This window comes from Photinus pyralis, unplaced genomic scaffold, assembly GCF_008802855.1.
Source record: "Photinus pyralis isolate 1611_PpyrPB1 unplaced genomic scaffold, Ppyr1.3 Ppyr1.4_LG7, whole genome shotgun sequence".
Taxonomy (NCBI): Eukaryota; Metazoa; Arthropoda; class Insecta; order Coleoptera; family Lampyridae; genus Photinus; species Photinus pyralis.
Window position 1 is genome coordinate 14,869,817 of NW_022170738.1, and position 19,275 is coordinate 14,889,091.

The 19,275-nt window shown below is 35.4% G+C and overlaps 2 protein-coding genes across 3 annotated transcripts; both read right to left on the minus strand.

The window, feature by feature from the left end:
• Positions 1–10,629: 10,629 nt before the first annotated feature.
• On the minus strand, positions 10,630–12,027 carry LOC116177289 (retinol-binding protein pinta-like). The gene is made up of 2 exons (XM_031496224.1): positions 11,802–12,027; positions 10,630–11,752 (listed from the first exon to the last, which is right to left on the minus strand). The coding sequence occupies exon 2, from the start codon at positions 11,714–11,716 to the stop codon at positions 10,865–10,867; it is 852 nt and encodes a 283-aa protein (XP_031352084.1). The 5' UTR covers positions 11,717–11,752; positions 11,802–12,027; the 3' UTR covers positions 10,630–10,864.
• Positions 12,028–17,718: 5,691 nt separating this feature from the next.
• LOC116177029 (uncharacterized protein C2orf42 homolog) lies at positions 17,719–19,247 on the minus strand. 2 transcript variants are annotated; one of them, XM_031495886.1, is made up of 3 exons: positions 18,244–19,247; positions 18,048–18,185; positions 17,719–18,002 (listed from the first exon to the last, which is right to left on the minus strand). In XM_031495886.1, exons 1-3 carry the CDS (start codon positions 18,346–18,348, stop codon positions 17,790–17,792), a joined length of 456 nt encoding a protein of 151 aa, XP_031351746.1. In that variant the 5' UTR covers positions 18,349–19,247; the 3' UTR covers positions 17,719–17,789. The 2 variants fall into 2 exon arrangements, with proteins under 2 accessions (XP_031351746.1, XP_031351745.1); XM_031495885.1 differs by having other exon boundaries at positions 18,048–18,197.
• Between the last annotated feature and the right edge of the window lie 28 nt (positions 19,248–19,275).

Below are 19,275 nucleotides of genomic sequence, written 5' to 3' on the forward strand. Positions count from 1 at the left end.
TTTTTTTTTTTTTTTTTTTTTTAAGGACCCTACATACCTTCACCAGACACAGACACAGACACTAATCGTTACTTGATTTTAATCCGTGCGATTAGTTAACCAGGCTAGACCTGAGTTCTCACAAGAAACACCGATAATAATAATAATAATAATAATAATAATTGACTTGGCGATTACCCGTCATCCGTAGCTCAACCGCATAAAGCGAGAATAAACTAAAAATAATAGTAATAATATGGATGGATGTCATTAAGTCATTTAAATAAATTAACAATAAAATGGGACCCAACACGCTGCCTTGCCATACAAACGAAGGGACAAAATCAGTAGATTCGGAAACACTGCTTTTAATCCGGCTCATATTCAATATCACCGATCGTTCAAACCGTAATGGATTATCTCATTATGCCCTGAAACAACTTGTCAAATTGATTGATGGAGTTATATTATGTAATAAAAAAAGATGCTACTTTAATGTTGGGCAAACAATAATCATGACATTTGTATATTGGAAATGCATTCTTTGGAACGATGAAAAATAAAATGTTGTATGCACCTCAGGCATTACTCAATATTTAACCCTCGGGCGACTTACAATCCCTCGGGCCAGAGGCCCTCGGGCTCTGTCGCCCTCGGCATAAATATCGCCTTAATGCTCTTGATGCATAAATAACTATTATTTTTGATTATTAAAATTATAAGTCCTTACGAAAATTTTTCTAGCTGGTGCAACTGTGCACAATGAAAAAAAATAGATTTTTCAACGTCTTGAAAAAGAGGTGGTTTTTTTCAGAAATCGTGAGATCTCGGGCACAGTTCAACTTTACAGGCCCAAAAAAATTATCTCCTTGTTTATCATAAAACATGATATGTGTCCTCCAAATATCAAACCCCCACGACTTTTTTCGAATAAATTAGAAAAAAACAGTTTTTCTAGGGAAATTGGAGGTTATGTGAAAATATTTTTATTCTCTATAACTTTTATATTGAACATTTTCGTCTAAACTTAATAGTTTTGCCACAATATGCAAAACACCACTTCCCACGGATTTCACCCGCGGGAATATTCAGCTGTTTTAATTATTTTTCCCCAATTTCTAATCATTTCACCTGCATGAAAAACCCGATTTGGGTCGGTAAGTATTTTTTTTTTTAAATAAATTATTTTAGACTATATGCACTACTTCACTTTAAGTGAAAAGAGTAGTTTTATTGCACGAGTACGTACATCTTAAAACTAATATTAGAGGGGACCTATAATTTCTACGCCCTTCTCTGATCAAATTTGTTTTGCTCATACCTTAAAAGGACGAATACTCTTTGAAGTTAGATTACAACATCCAATTTCTGACTTTACTCTGATTTGAGCGCATTTTGTGTTATTTTGGTTGTATCATACTTTCTTGTTCTCATTGTTTTCCAGTTTTTCAAATGTTTGCAATGGGGCTCTGAATAGGTATATCTACATCTATACTCTATGTTTTAAAACTAGACATCTTTTTTACCTTATTTTTTTATCAATTTCTGTTTCATGATTTGTTTGTTTTTAACAATGCGCAAGAAGTAAGATTTCTTATTTATCTGTTAAGAAAAGATCAAAGAATAAATTGCTTTAAGAGAACATTTTCGTATAAACGTAACGAAGAGAAAATGATGAAAATTGATTTTCGTTTCGTTTTATACGTTCACTACTAGGGGAAACACGTAGGTACTCTAAAACAAACAGACGGCAACGGTAACATACTCTTGTACGGACTTACGGAGTGCAGACGATTTAAAAACTTACAATGCTACATGTCATAAATAAAAAAAAAACCATCATTGAAAATCCTATAAAAATGCAAGTATAAATTTCATATTAATTAAGTGAATGTTTTATCCATAATTACCAAGTTAAACCATACCCTACTCGTGATAAAATGTTAAAAAAAACTCCAAGGACTGGTAATACCTTATTTTCAATTAGAAATGTCCGTAATTACTTATTTGGTTATGAGATATAGCCTACCATAAGTTTTTGAATTGCCACTGTATTTTTCTCTATCCTGTAAAATAATGGGAGAGAGGAGGACTACATATTGTCATTAAAAAAGTGCTATAATCCAGGACTACCAGGCCATTTTGACTTCTTTAGACAAAAGAATCGTGTTCGCATGTTCAATCAAGAACAAGAAATAAACTTGTAACAAATATAGCACACGGGCTCCTGGGTCACTGAACATTTAATCAGTTCTTCCTTGGGTGATGATAAACAAAATACTGGAAACGAATTGGAAAATTCGAAACGGTTCGGAAGTTATCTTGTCCACAGACGGACGAAAAAATGCCAACGTGTTTCATTCCTCCAGCACCCCTGACTACAGGGATACCGGAGGCGGGCTGCTCAGGGCTTCCTGGCCCTCTTCAGCCAGAGAACGGGAATGTAAGGATGGGTAAAGTTAGGGATGGGAACGGAAGGAACGGAGAGCAGAAAGTCCAAAATCGTGAACTCGCTAGGATCTCGTTAATAAATGGAAAGTTCTTGGTAATTGCACAGCAAGGAGGAAAGTCAAGAAATATCCCATCAAGGCGAGAAGTATTGCTATATGAAACATTAACTTTTGTAAATTTTATGCTACTTTTTGCCGTTTTTATTTTAAAACAAACGGTCGACAAATCTATCATTCATTTAAACCATAATATTTGAGGATGTTAGGGTTGAGTCACAAGCAATAGTTACGTCGAAAATGATAAGAGAAAGCCGGTTATAAGGTCATACAAAATTAAACGTGGAATATTAGGTATTTAGTTATAGTCTACGCCTTTTGTAGTCAAGTTGTGTGTATACCAGTGAAATACGGTTTCATTATTTAAGTCAAAAACGTGAAATGTGACACTTTTTCGGTAAAATAGTCCGCGTTGTATGGCTCGTAGATGTTGGAATCGTATGGCTTTCTAGAGATCATCCACTTCCATTGCCTACAGAAGCCAAGGAAATATCTGAGAGCCCGATAAAAAGTAAGCATAATTTCCTATAAATATTCTATTATAGCGGAAGGTTACGAAAAAAACTAAAAAGAACTTTAAAATGCCATTTTTGGCAATGTTTAATAAAAAAAATACTTAAGCTGGAATAACTACAGGTTTTCTAATCAACTAGGCCCAAATAAAAGCGGAAATTACCTAGTGCAATTATAAACTTTCTAAGAGTGTTTCAATTCAAACCAAATTTTTACAGGTGAGTGATTGTCCCGCTACGTTCTACGTAAAATAATAAGGGTAGTTGCTGAACTCACTGGAACTGTGTATTTTAAACTACTGAGGTTTACCACAAGGTTGCTAACTCATACTTTTTGGCTTCCTAGCTCGAGCTAGGTGGCTATTGCGACCACCATTTTTTGGACATGTTAAAATTTCATCAAATGTCAACGTTTTAGATCATTTTAAGCAACTTTTAAAGAATAAAAATTTTTCCCGTGCGTACATTGGCATTTTCCGAGGTAACGGCTCGACGCATTTTGTTCATATTTTGGACATGTATATTAGGCATACGGAAACGGAAAATAACGGGCCGGATTTTTTAAAAAAATTTTTGGAACGCCGCAACGGCATCGAACTTTTTTTTTCAAAAAGCAACTGAAAATGTTTATTAGGGTATTCGACTGACCTTATTTTTCTGTGTACAACCTACAAAAGTTGTGCCAGGTTTTATTACAAAAAAACTGAGAAACAAAATGTCAAAGTTAAAAAACTAAAATTTTGTTTCGCCAAAACTAAATTAATTCTAATTAGGAATTACAATTATTAATGATATGTCGCCTTGTGACATTAAAATCAAAAAACTAAATGAAAGTATAGACAAACATGAGCAAAAATATAAAAAAGAGTTCGTTTTCAAAGCGGTATGGCCGTGTCCGAGAAAATTCCTGTCTAAAGGAATTAATTGCAAAATCTTTTCGTAAAAAAGAGCACACGAAAAGGATGCAAATTTTGCGATTTGGAGCTTTGAGCACTTTTAAAAGATCTTCAAACAATTTTCGCATGCTTGGCAGAAATTACGTCAAGATCGCAGAGGATTTTTTTGAAAAAAATTATGCTATGCATTCTTTTTCGTTTTAATGCAAAAAAACTTAAGCTGAAACATCAGAACCTATGTTAAAATATCACCGTACATGTATCTATACTGCAGTTTTTATTGTGATTAATTAATATCATTAAAATCTGTGTTAATATTAAGACTGTATTTCAAAGAAGACCCTTGCCCACCTATTAGCTGCCCACAGGACGCCGACCAAAAAGAGGTCATAGATAACTTAATGAGGGTGTTGGTACCCTCTCCCTAAAGATAAGTTGTAAAATGTCATTCTTATTCTTTCGTTTCTATTGAATAAGCTTTGTGTTTAGGCTTTAGACAATATATGAATTATTAGTATTAGTATTAGCAGAGATTGAAAAAACAATAATCCATGGTATTAGTAACACAAACAAAAGTAAAAAAAAAGCGTACGAAAACGTTAAACACTGAAGAGTTGAGCTAGGAAGCTGTTCTGTCAAAAATTTGGCAAATTGAGCCCCTGTGATGGATATCTTCATTCTTGAACTTCGATAACACTAACTTTAAACGAAAAACTAATATTTAGCAAATCCAAATCGTTTAAAAACAGCAATCTCTATATCTAATAGAAACCGCTTCAATTTAGCCCCTACTTTGGTATCTTTAATAAAAACAAACCAACCCTTAATCTTACAAAAAAAATTAGCATAGCTTTATACATATAATGCGCAATGCCAAGCTATTACCATACCCGGGAGCTCGTTTACTATATTTGTTTAATTTATTTTTAAATCAACTGTGTTTTATTTTGTTACATTTGTTACATCATTGTCACGTTTTCCCCCATCATTATTCGATTTTATTTTGTGCAAGCAGCATTGGTATTGGCAAATGTAACTAGTCCGTTACAATATTCACTATTAGAAATAATTGATAAAAAATAATGCTTGAAGGAGATGACTGCATTCTAGTTCATACACAAACTAACTGTCGTCAATTTTGTACATATCACTTCTTATAAACGAAACGAGAATATTAGCACTTAGTGGATAATGGTTAATTTTTTTTTAATTTCCCATGCACTTCCAAAACATTTTCGACACTCCTACTTCCATCTTATGGTGTGTATTTCCATATTTGTTTCGGTTTACAATAACATTTTCTATACCTATTTCTAGAGCGTCTCCGACATTTTCAAAATTGGTACTTAATTTTTCAAGAATGGGTATGAGCACAACAAAAAAAGCACAATATTATTTTAAAGTCGTGTACCGTCTACTATGTGTCCCATTGTGGTTACAATTCTATCTCTACAATTTGAACTGTATATGTTAAGCGTTGTTCTTAATTATTTCACACAAACAGCAAAGTAGACAGCTAATTAGCAATTTTTGCATTTTTGTTGTTCTACCCTTTTAATACTTATGGAAGATAATAACATCTTCCGGAAAAATATTCGACAAAGAAGACGACATAGCCGATAGTTAAACCTACAAAGAGGATATAGAAACTTGTTTGCAGATCAGCAACATTGACTGGACGAGGAAACTCAATGTGTTCCTCGATATACCTATTTTTGAACAAAATATCTGACAGATTTAACTTTACCATATCTCTCCAGGTGTCTATGAGACCAGCCGCAACTACATTACTTATAATTGTATTGAAATCCTTTAAAAAATAAGCATCCTGGTGCACTAAGTAAGCTAGTCGAAACGATCTGACGCACTCTTGAACTATGTGCAAGTCTTGCGTGCCGTTTTGCTTTAAACTGATTAGAAAGTCGTGTTTTAGACGTCGTGATAAAAAAGCGGGTAGTGGAGGAGTATCAAAGTTTAGCAGGTAGAAACGCTCGCTTAATTTTTCCATGTAGCAATTTCCGGTATCGTTGAATACGTCGGTCAAGCTGTGGGCGTATGTCGAAATGTGATAGTTCGATTCTACCAGTTGCTTCAGCGTATCTATTTCTGGGTAGTGTTTTTGACTTGCGTTCACTGTAACTAGGGAACTCTGAAACAGTGCGTTAAAAATTAATCCGTAGAGGAAAAGTACGCCCAAAACAAGCCTGTGTTGAAACTCGTTCGAAAATACCTTGTGGTAAGTTACATTAAGAAGTGCCTGGCAGACGTCTAAGCAAACCGTACTCCACGAATGATCATACGCATGTACTTTTGGTATTTTTTGTGTGGCAGCGTAACTGCTGTACTTTCTGATTGTAAAAAGGCCAAAGGTAATCAACAACACAATGACACAGAGTGCGACCCAGACGTCTGTTGGAAATGCATATAGAATCGCAGTCCATTTTGGGATTAATTTTGCTTCAGGTACTATGACACAAAGGCAATCGTCCGAGATGACATTTGTGAAAGTGAGCTCAGGAGCATCGTAATCCTTCACAAAGATTTGGTTGAAAGCCATCTGCGATTCTTTGCTGTACAATTCCTTAATTGCACCTGAAGCGGAGCCATTATGGTCTCTATGACCAAATAGTTCACCATCGAACGGAATATGGGTCTCGATTGTAACATTTAACTGCTCGCTTATCGTTTCTATTAGCAAGGAATCCACTCCTACAAAGACGCCGTTCAAAAAGACGGTTATGGGGCTCGTATCAAATAAGGTTCCTTTAATCACTGCCCCATAATAGTTTCTAGATACCGAAAATTGTATAATTTCGTCTACTTGATCGATGTTAAACTGCTGCACCTGGTTTAAAAATGGATTAAATGTGTTTACTACCATCATATCGCTTGAGTGCACTATGACGATGTCTTTGTATCCAAAGTGCCAAGCATGCGAAAAGAATGCCGTAATATTCGAAGTGTTTTGCTCCATTACTGCCACAACCACGGCTCTATTTCTTGCACGCTTCTTCGTTTCTAAAATATCTTTCCAGTTGTCCGAAACTGTTACAGTCCCATACGCAAGATCTTGAGGAGGACGCAGTTCTTCAGAGCTATTGAATAGCGAAATGGTGGTCCTTAAATCTTCCGCATTCAGCTCATATATCTGGTCATTGAACGGAACGTTCGTGGACACAACTGCAATAGCCGAATAATTATCAAATACGTCAAAAATAAAATGAATCAGCGCTTTGTAGTAGTGTTCAGTCTGGGAAATACTCTCAACTTTAATAAAAAACACAACACCGATGACTAGAAAGAAAAACATTTTGTGACGAATATTTCTTAGTATAACAACCACCCTCAATGTTTATCGAAAGTGAATAAAATCACAAGAACGTCTAAATAAATAAGCGCTCGTCAATAAACGACTCCCTAGGGTCGTAATTGCCACCCTTAATGGTCCGTACAAAACTCATCGATCACGATTATGCCATAAGGAATGTAGATTTAAATAGCTGATGAAGTGATTATTTGAAATCAGCATTGTGAATAATGACCGAACTTTTAGAAGGAACTAGATTTGCCGATAATTACATAATTGTTGAAGACGTCAATAAAGCGACGCGCTTCAGCAATAGGTACGTATTTCCTAATTAATAGAGGATTTTTTTTACTGACATTGCAGAGCTCAATAACTGTTCGTTATAAATGTGCCATTCAAACCAATATATCGACAACGAGCGACAAGACAGAAGGCCAGAAAGTTAAAATGCCAAAATTTAATCAGTTTAGTTCCTTGTCTATTGCTTATTTTTGCCTTCGTTCATAGAATTGCTTTTTACTTTGCAACATTACGTGTCCCATAATAAGTCTCTGCCCATAATATTAGACACATACCTACCCTTTTCTGTTACTGTGTGTTTACTTTTCTTACTGATTTGTAATAATTGTATTCCATTTCTCTTTTTTTTTACTTTGTCTATATGCTAATAATGCAGTATTTATATTTACTTTTATGATTGTTCATTCATGGATTACTAAGAGTTTGTTGAACAATACACATTACTGATTACTATATTGCTGAAAACAGAATTGGAAAACTCGAAACCGCTCGCGAGTTATCATGTGCACGGACGGACGGACGGACGGACGGACAGAAAGTCCAAAATCATGAACGAGATGAGTCGTTCGTTAATAAAAGACGTTTGTGATAAAAGAATCGTCGAGAAAATGAGCCGATTTTTGCATTGGTGTCTTGCTAAAAAGCTCGCTCGTCAATTCGGAGGAAGGTGTGTGATACACCGCTGCGGTCTCCTAAAAGCTTACAGTTCTTTGGTATATTTTTCATGCATGCATTACAGGTGTGTATGCGTCCAGAAAAACATATAATATTTTTTTTCAAAATTCATCGATTTGCATAAAAATTTGGAGCTAAGCTAAAGTTACCTACTACTTGCAAAATTAAAATTGATCTATGCCCCTATGTGATACTGAATTAATGAAAGAACACTCCCAATTGTAAATAAATAACTGAGGGGAAGATTGGGAGTGTTATTTCATTACCTATATACTACTTACCTCCCATCTCAAACTCTACATTATGATGCCGACGGCGATGTTCATTTTTTAGGGGTGAAAACTATACCCATTTTTTACCGCAACTATTTATTAGATTAAGGTTGCAACAGGCTACATACTATGTATGTACAATTGTATAATTTAAACGGTAATTAGATATTTGTTTTATCTACGTTTTCATGTAAAATCTTTCAGCTCGGTCTGAAGATGACATTCTCGTCGAAATCGATAGCCGTTCGAAACTAAAAAAATTGTTGAGTCTCAATTAATATTCATCATATATTTATAATCACTCAAACAATAAATGGAGTCCTTCATCAACAAAGTTCCCTTATGGTGTTTGCTAATATAATTACTTATATTTTATTGGTTATATATAGGTATTAGCAACCACCATAAGGTAAATCGTTTTTTATCAATATTAAATCTACCTAATATATAAATAATAATGGAAGACTTCATCAAACGTAGGAAAAAATAGACTGAAAGTTGTAATTGAGAACGAAGTGTATCAAATGATATGCACTAAAAATGTTAAATTGTTACAGCATATAATTATATATCGCCAGGCCTGACGAGAAGGGGGGGGGGGGGAAACGGGGGGGATTCCCCCTGGGCCCGGATTTTGAAAAGGGGCTCATTGCATGATTTTTTGGGAATAAAATTTTTACATCCATAAAGCATACCAATTTCACTAAAATAAAATATTTCATATTATGAGTTCTTGATTATAGTAGAATAAAGTAATGTGGAATAGGTAAGTTTAAGCACAAACAAGTTAAAAAGTAATCGTAAACGATTTACATAAAGCGCATTTCCACTTGCATTCATTTCCCATTTGTAAGATGCAACTTCTATAAAATCGTAAAAATCCGGCCACAAATATGAAAGATAGCGTTGCACATGGGCAATCCATTTTTGTCGTGTTACTTCAATGTCAGTTTATGAGAAGAATTTCATTTCAATGCTTTTCTAAATAAGAAAACTTGGGATAAAGGAAAATCAAACGCCAGTTTCAAAATTTGGTTTTGCGCATGCGTAGTGCCAACTTTTTTATTTATGGAAGAATTTAAACGAAATTTGATACATAGGCACTTGGAATAAAGGATCATCGAGCGCCAGTCTCAAAATTTTCTTTTGCGCATGCGCAGTGCCAACTTTTTTATCTATGGCACCATTTAAGTGAAATTTGATACTTAGGCGCTTGGAACAAAGGAAAATCTAACATTAGTTTTAAAATTTAGGTTTGCGCATGCGCAGTTCCAACTTTCTTATTTAGAAAAGCATTGAAATGAAATTCTTCTCATAAACTGAAATTGAAGTAACACGTCAAAAATGGATTGCCCATGTGCAACGCTATCTTTCATATTTGTGGCCGGATTTTTACGATTTTAACAGAAGTTGCATCTCATAAATGGGAAATGAATGCAAGTGGAAATGCGCTTTATGTAAATCGTTTACGATTACTTTCTAACTTGTTTTATTTTTGTGGAAATGCGCTAAAAAGGGACTCCTGCTTAACAACTCCCCGGGCCCCAAGTTTCTCTCTACGGTCCTGTATATCGCATACCTACCTATAGGTAAAGACGTAAAGTTAGTTGGTACATATCTGTCCCATCGTGAAATTTAGTTCATGATTAAAAACCTGCCTAGGTACCTATTACTAAAATCCGGGTTCGAACCCTGTCAAATAGGTTTTAAATAATTTATAATTACCTACATACCTATTATGTACAGACCTACGTCTTTTTCCTAGTAGGTATGAAATTGACTTGAAAACCTATCCCTATAAAAAATCTGCTGTGGCTAGCACAGATACCACCCGCACACCTGCGCATGCGCCATTCTGCCCAAAAGCTTTTTAGCTCTTCCTTTGATGTCCAAGAATATAATGTACCTAATCTGGTTCCAGTCGGTTCAGCAGTTAAGCTGGAAATGGGAATACAGGCACACAGACCGACAGACATCATCGAAATTTTGTTTGATTCGGGTTCCTGGTGCCTCAAAACGTGTATTTCCGTCAAAAATGTCAGGGGTAGGGGGGTCATCTTTTACCTCAATACAATTACCTCTCTTACTAACTTGTGGGTGGTAAAAATGAAATTTTGAAACAAAATGGCACCATACTCATTCATTAAATCAACAGGTTTTTTTAATACGCACTTATCTATCCTTTGTCTTTATTGCTTGAGAATACAAATAAATAGATAAACAATTAATAGTGCTATAGGTAGCCAGTAGCCACCTAAATATTAATAAAATAATATGCTTAAATAAATACAAGCCAACTATCTATGGGAAAAAGGTACAAACAAACGAAAGCACCGATTCTCATTAATATCCGACAACAATTAAAAAAACTAACAATCAATTCAAGGCTATGTAGATACAAGGAACAAATAAAAAATTACTTTTCTACTTGAGCACGATACTTTTCATCCTCTTTAAACCAATCACTGTACTGCAACACTTTCTGATGCCAATATTGTATCAGCTCATCCATGGTAGACTCGCTTCCGCCGTACTCCACAGGAAGAATGTCTTTGGATACCACCTTATGCAGGGATTCCAACCCTGAATAATGCGCCCTTACTCTTCCTTGAAGTTTAGCAGACATAAAACTTTTAAAGACACTCAATATCACGTTAATGTACGTTGGAGCGTTTATAAATTCCAACTGTTTGGGCCTTGAGTAATAATTTTGCCAGGCGAATACTGCCTTCTTGATCATGCTGGGCGGTAACTGTTTGGCGTGGGCCAAAGAAATGTTCGTCATATCAAAAATGGCGCAAATTCCGAACACCGTGGCGTTTTCGTAATATTCTTGAATCGCGACGTCCAGCACCATTTTGCCCGCCTTAAATACGTCATCTTGTTTATGCACCTTGGGATCATGCGTAGCTGTTCGTATTATAACCACCATTTTATTATCGCTGAATTTTCTGAGCGGAACAAAAACACCCATGCGCACCAGTTCCGAAATTTCGGGCAGGAGTGGGTTTCGGTCGACAAACCATTCGGTACGTTCACCTTTCATGACGTAAAAATTTTTCATCTTCTTCTTGGTCAACTCCAAATTGAATTTGCACCCGCGTAGAAAACATAAAATCGATTTGTCGTCCTTTTTCGCGTTTAAATGGGGTAAAGTATCCAACCACTGCCTTATTTCGATAATGGCATTATAATTTTCCTCGGTTTCATTTAAAAACTTCTCAGCGTAATGCTTTACAATCTCATTAGAATACACAAAAATAGCCATTTTGTTCACCGATTAAAGGAGTTTCATTTCATTGTGCTATTGAATGCTATGATAACTACTATCGACTGAGAAGCTACGTACCTACTTATTTAAATTTGAAGCGATAGCAAATAAAATAGGTTAATTGTGTCATTGCAAACGAAGGCGGAATTCCATAATCACATTAATTCCTTTTAATTAGTTAAATAAATGTCAATAATTATAAGTGGGTAGAACATCCTACCTACAATTGGCTTAATCAAAGGTACTCCGCGAGAAAAACAATGATAAACAATGATAATCCTTCTTACGTAATAACAATTTTTCACGCATCAACAATACGCAGAAGATAACTAAAAGTGGGACAAGGATTGTGAATACGGGTACCCTTTGTGCATTATTTAAATAGACGTGGCCTATAATAGGCTACTGTATACACATGGTTGTACATGTTGCTGTTGTTTACACAATTGTGTAGGCTGTCCCAAAATTTGGATAATGTCAACCAATCAGACCTTCTTGGCGATTATCCTCATTCTCTTCTAAATGAACAATTCCTCCTATGTAATGGTTTCATCCGTCTGTTCGTCTAACTCGAGAACGAAAAAAGAGGATCAGTGCTATTGAATATGAGCCGGATTAAAAGTCTGGTTTCCGAATGTGAGCTGAATGGTAAAAATTTTTCCTACTGAAAATCGTATGCGATTCTTCGTATCCTGTTTAATAATTGTATATAATTAGATGATACGCCAGTAGAACGTAGAACCTTATTCAGAGAGGTCATGGTTAAATGACGAAAATCAATTAACTTTTTTCTTCAATAGCTTCTTTAAATAGTCAATATGAAACCGCTAATACCCAATTGTTTAATTTCAAACCTATTAGGTACAGGTACATGTCGAAATTAAATCAGGTTCGCACAATCTGTGCTAACAAAAAAAAGGAACAAAACAATAAAATTGATTAACAATGTACTAATAAGGTATGACAACTCATACAAATCTCATTTCAGATGCTAAAGTACCCCAACTGTAATAGCAATAAAAGCTAGCAGGTAAACCAGTTTTTGTCCAATTTAACGTAAAATGTGTGAAAGAACCTCGATTATCCTCCATACCCTCTTTAAGGTATCATATCTTATCTTAACAACAAATAAGGGGCATCACTAATCACTATGACTAAAAATTTCCTCATTCACTTGAACGTTGCAGTAGTACCTATCTATCGAAAACCTACAATTAAAAAATGTTTATGAATATTCTTCTAATCTTCTACACACCTGAGGTTGGGCACTTTCTTCTTTGAGCAAACGTAACAAAGGCAAAGTAGAGGTGGGTTGGGGTAAATAACGGGTTTTCGTACACTAGCAAAAATGAAGCGAAAGGGAAATGTAGTACTGGTAGATCAGATAGGCGCCACTTAGTCTTTAGTAAATTTCAAAAGAGAAAAGAGATTACTTACCGAAATGGGAAACAACGTAAACTAAGAGATCCGTGTCTCGGTCTTGATAAGCTAAAGAAATAAAATAATGGACAGGGTAGAATATAAACAAGAATTGATATCACAATCGAGAGGCACATTTAATATATGATCTCAAAATACTACAAATAGGACACTGTAATATCTAGATCTGAAATGTCAAAGATTAAATTTAAATAAATTTTTAGCAAAAATGGGATCAACGTCAATATTAAGACAGACCTTCCGCAGAAAAGAACGGAGCTATAATTTTTAAATGACTATCAAACAAATGTACCTAGTAATTAAGTACAATTCGATTGTATCGAAAGCCAGTAATGTAAGCTGTGAGCTCCGAAGGGCCCTTTTCTGCCTGATCTGTAATAGATAACAATAGATAACTTTTAGAAGACAGATATATGTGAACACGTAGTTAAAACAAGATTATAATTATTTGTCATAAAAATACACTGACAAATTTATTTAAAAAAACAATTACTCGATCTCTCAGTGCTAACTGATCTATTTAAAAATATTTAGTGTTGCTATTTTTCTCAACACTCCTCCTCAACACTGGCTTTTTAGTCCTCCAGTCCATTCAATCGTCTAAGCTGTTGAACTCGAACGCGTGCCACAGGCTTGGTGAGTAAATCTGCCGCCATGATTTCCGATGGACAGTACATGAACTGGATTACTCCGCTTTGATACAAATCCTTGACAAAATTGTACTTTGTATCAATATGTTTTGTCCTGTTACTAAATTTTTCAGTATGCAGCATTTTCAGACAAGACTGATTATCCTCGTTAAGCTGTATATTTTGAACGTCCTCGTCGAGATCATGTAGAAGTCGTTGAATCCATATTGCCTCTTGTGATGCCTCCGACAAGGCCACAAATTCAGCCTCCGCAGTTGACAATGAAACACAGGTCTGCTTGCGGCATGCCCATGATATAGTACCGCCACAGAATTTGAATAAAAATCCACTGTTCGACTTTCTATCATTTCGGCATTCCGCCCAATCCGCATCAGCATATCCAACCAAACCAGAATCATCGCCACGATTGCTTAGACGAAGCTTCAAGTTGATCGACCCCTTCAGATATCGTACAATTCGTCGCAGTTCATTCCAATCACGCTGCGTAGGATTCGACAGTTTACGACTGAGAATGGATACAGGAGCAGCTATATCTGACCTGCTATTAACAGCCACGAAAAGCAATTTTCCCACCAGCTTTTGGTACCTACTCCGTATTATCAGGAAGTGGCTTGTCTTCAGTATTTGGCTTGAAATATCCCACGTCAATGGGAATCGGAGATGACTTAGCATCCTCCAAACCAGCTGACTTCACGATATCCGTTATATATTTTCGTTGCGAAATGTGAAAATCCCCAGCATTATCACGTTCCACTTCGATACCGACGTAATTCGGAACCTCTCCCAAGCTCACAATCTCGAAGTTTCTCTCTAATATCCTTCCAGCCAACGTGATGAGTTTTTCTTCCTCACTAGCAATGATTAAATCATCTACGTAAACTAGGATGTAGCATCGTTTTCCATTAACCTGCTCGCTATATAAACATGGATCAGCTTCACTTCTCTTGAAGCCATCACCTACCAGTACTTGATGAAGCTTATTGTTCCACGAACGAGCACTTTGCTTTAATCCATACAGGCTCCGTTTCAAACGACAGACCTTGTCTTCAGATCCTTTGACGACGAACCCCGGCGGCTGTCGCATGAATATTTCCTCCTCAAGGTCGCCGTTTAGAAACGCCGTTTTTATATCATACTGCCTTACGACCATTCTTCACTTTGCCGCGACTGACATCAGCGCCCGAAATGTTGTTTGACGAACAACTGGTGCGAACACTTCGTCGTACTCCTTTCCATATTGTTGATTATAGCCTAGAGCTACTAGTCGTGCCTTGAACATTATTACCTCGTTATTCGTATTTCGCTTGAGTTTGAAAATCCACTTTTTTACAAAAATAGCACTTATCATTTTCTTTTCTGGTTGTAGTATGCAAAGCTGTCTCGTTGCTGTTTTCATCACTCGCACGATTCACTCTTTTCTGCCACTCGTCAATCAATTTTCCTTTTACGAGATCCAGGGTCAAATCTTCATCCGGCCTCGCCTCCAGAGCAGTGACTAGAGTTTCATATTCCTCAGGGAGACTGCTAAATAAAATTGCCACTAACCACTGGTCATCCAGAACTGCATTTTCCTGCATTGCATTCAACCTTTCTACCAGGTCCGTTAGCGTAGCGATGTGTGTCTCCATATCACCCTTCTCTTCGAGACGAATACGGCAAATTTTTCGCATCAGACACACTTTTGTACTTAGAGTGTTTTTGACGTGAACCCTTTTTAGATTTTTCCAAGCCTCCATTGCCGTTTCAGCTTTCTTAATATGTATCAGCTGGTTATCTTCAACTGCTAATCCAATATGTGCCATTGCCAGCTCATTTTTCGATTTCCACTGTACCGTAACTGGTTCCTGTTTCTCATTGCTGATAGCCTCCCAACATTTTTCTTTTAGTAACAATAACTTCATTTTGAAGCTCCAATTGTCATAGTTGGAAGCATTCAACTTGACGAACGACACCAGTTTTTCATTCATGACAAACAATTCGAAAAAATTATCTGCACAAACGACAACTTTTGAATGCTTGAAATTTATTCGCAGATGCGGTATACTGGGCGCATAACCTTTTAGAAGACAGATATATACCTAGCCGAGTATGATCCGGATATCTAGTACTAACTCATAAATAAAATGAAACTATTCATAAAGTCTAGAAAAGAAGTGCAGAGATCGCTGACAATTTTAACAAAAGCATTGAACAAAAAAAAATGTTATTCAATGAGTAACCTATTAAAACTTCAACAATTTAATTCTAACTATAAACGGACTTGTAGCAACAATCAAAGTCAAATAAATATGAACGCAATGAACCACAAATATAAATGAATAATGCAAAAAAAGGTTCAAATACCTTGGAACCGTCATTAAAGGAAAAAATAAACTAAACAAATATAGAAAACGAGCTCCTGGATATGGCTAACCAAATTTTAAACCTGATGTTAGTTTTGCTTTTATTTAAAGTGTATATGTAGAAATTTTATTTAATTGCTTCCATAAATAAGAAAGTTGGCACTATACATCCCACACAAAACCAAATTTGGAAAATGGCGCTACATTTACTTTTATTTCAAGTGGCTATGTATCAAATTTAATTTGAATGACTCCATAAATAAGAAAGTTGGCACTGCGCATGCGCAAAACCAAATTTTGAAACTGGCGTTAAATTTGCTCTTATTCCAAGTGGCTATGTATCAAATTTCATTTAAATACCTTCATAAATAAAAAAGTTTGCAATTCGGTTTATAAATGGTCGAGATGCGAAAAGGGCACTGTGAATGTTGATCGATTAAGCTGAATATTTGGATGCGTTTTATATGGCTATAGCTATACGCATATTGAATTTCATGCAATTCGGTTCACAACTTACCGAGATGTCAAAAGGGCCTTCCTTATTTTTTGGGCTACATTGCCAATTCGCGAACTCCGATCTACAAATTTGATAAAGAATCCACCTACACAATTTTATCGTAATCGGTCCATTCGTTATCGAGATATCGTGCTAACGGACGGACAGACGAACAGACACCGCAAAATTATAAACTCGCTAGGAGCTCGTAGTAGTGTTTTCTATGCTACTTCTGGTTGCTAGTTTTGTGATCTATGATAGTCACAAAGTCACACTGTCGATGTTACCTAAATATAATGAATCCAATGAGCCAAGGAGTAGGTAATTTAATTATAATTGCTTTACCATATAGCTGATCAGGCATCAATTACTATTGAACAATTCGTTTGTGTTGCATTATTAGGTGCGTGAACTGAGGTAGCCCATACAAATCTAATTTCTTTAATTTAATATCCAGTAATTTAAACTTTTTTAAGCTTCAATTTAAGGTTCGCAACTTTTTGAGTCATAAAAGTGGTTTGTCAAAATCTCAAGTTCACACTGAATATCCAACACGACGAAGCAATTTTTTGGTTCCTTATTTTAATCTTACTTTTTTAATGTTCAAATATAAATACGAGTATGCTCTGGTTTTGTTGTTTTAACTTTTCAACTTACTCAAAATCCAAAAATTACAATTTCCATTTCCTGCATCACTCTGAATAACCAAAATGGCGCAGTACATTTGTTTAAAGAGACTTTTATGGTACCTATCCTTTTTGGATATAGCTGCATAAAACTTATTCTTATTACATAATGAAATTTAAGAGAAAAACTCAAATTAAGGAAAATAGTTGTCTAATTTTTTGAATTCATATTTTGGTAAGCAAAGGAAGATGCACACATATACCGCTTTATAGCGAACAGAAACAAAAATATGTCTTGAAATAAAATGCGTGTATTTTCAATAAAAGGTGTCTGGAGGGTTATACCAAGGTTTTACCTTTAGAGATAAGCGAGGAGAGGGAATCTTTTTATATTTCAAAGTCAGACCAATGTCTTGTATTCAGGAACGTATAAAGAACAATGAAACTGGCTTTTGTGTTTATTAATACTTAAATATAGCAACAAAGGGAAATAATAAGCAAAATTTATGTAAATATTCATCGACATCCAACATAAAACAAAACGTCCATCCTTCCAAAATTACTGATAGGTAAAACACTCGGTGCCCAATTCAACGTAAAAGGTGTGAAAGGACCTCCATTTTCCGCCATACCCACTTTAAGGTACCATATCTTATCTTCAAGAAACAAATGAGGGCCATCACTATGAGTGATAATTTCCTCATGCACTTGAACGAGTTGCAGCGATATCTACGAAATACAATTAAACTGTTTTTATAATATTCTTCTACATACCTGAGGTGTGTCGAACACTTTCTTCAGGTATGCAGTGTTGCGAATGATGTATGTAATTCCAGTCGAATCGGTGCACGTGTAGAAGTTATGTTGCTTTTCGTCTTGATGGATTCTGGCTTGTAGCAGCACAAAGAATGACTGATGAAATGACTTAATATGGTATAGTAGGATTTTAAAATTGTTTTAGCTGGCTTACCAGAGGAATATATGATTGTAGAACTTGTAAGCCCTCCTTTTTGTTGTTCGTTATGCATTGGTTGATTCTTTCGGTTGTCGACGATAGCCAATCAATGAACTGCATTGCTACGTCCAGCTTTGTGACAAAGTAGTGTTTTTGTATGCTACTTTTGGGTTTTGTCACCTGTAAAAGTTACAAAGGGTACACTGTAGGTTACCTAAGTATAATGAATCCAATTAATGGGATAATTTAATTAATTTCATAAACCCAATGAACTTATATTATTTTATTTATAAATTGCTGAAGTACCTATCATCATTCATTCTATTTCATTTTTACACCATATTGGATATAAATATTGTTTTAAGCATCACAAGGAAAGTAGACCTGTAGATTCTGCCAATGACTAATTGTGTAAGGCCTTCGGCGTAACTTATATTTCAAATTTGAACGAAATATCTCAAAAACTGAAGGAGATATTAAGAAAACACTTAAAACATTTTGAAATTTGAACACCCTCTGTAGCTCGTGGTAACGAAGCGTTTGTGGACCTATATGTTTATATGAACTTTTAGTCATAAAATAAGCCAAGAAATAGCCTCCTCCGTAATTCCATCATATTTAGGAACCTGATCCTTTATAAAATCTATCTAATAAATCGCCTAAGAGCATATTTCTGTCATTTTGGGTATTTAATGCTGCTATTATTTTAGAACGAATTATTTTTTGAGATTTTTGGCTAGGTATTTTTCGGTTTTTCAGCAAATTCATGAAAAAAAGACACTTTCAACGTACGTGTTGTACACGAAATTTTTTTGCATGGTGATCCTTAATAACTCATAACTGAAAAATATCATTGAGATACGCGATTTACAGTCACTCAAAAATCACTATGCAAAAAAGAAATTACATTGAAATTACATCATCTAAAAGTATAAACTACCCAAAATTGTGCGTATGAGCCGAATACACATTTGCCAGCAATTACCGAATTTTTATGGTAATTTGCATTAAGGGTTCATACCTTTCATTAGTATTTTTTAAATTGTA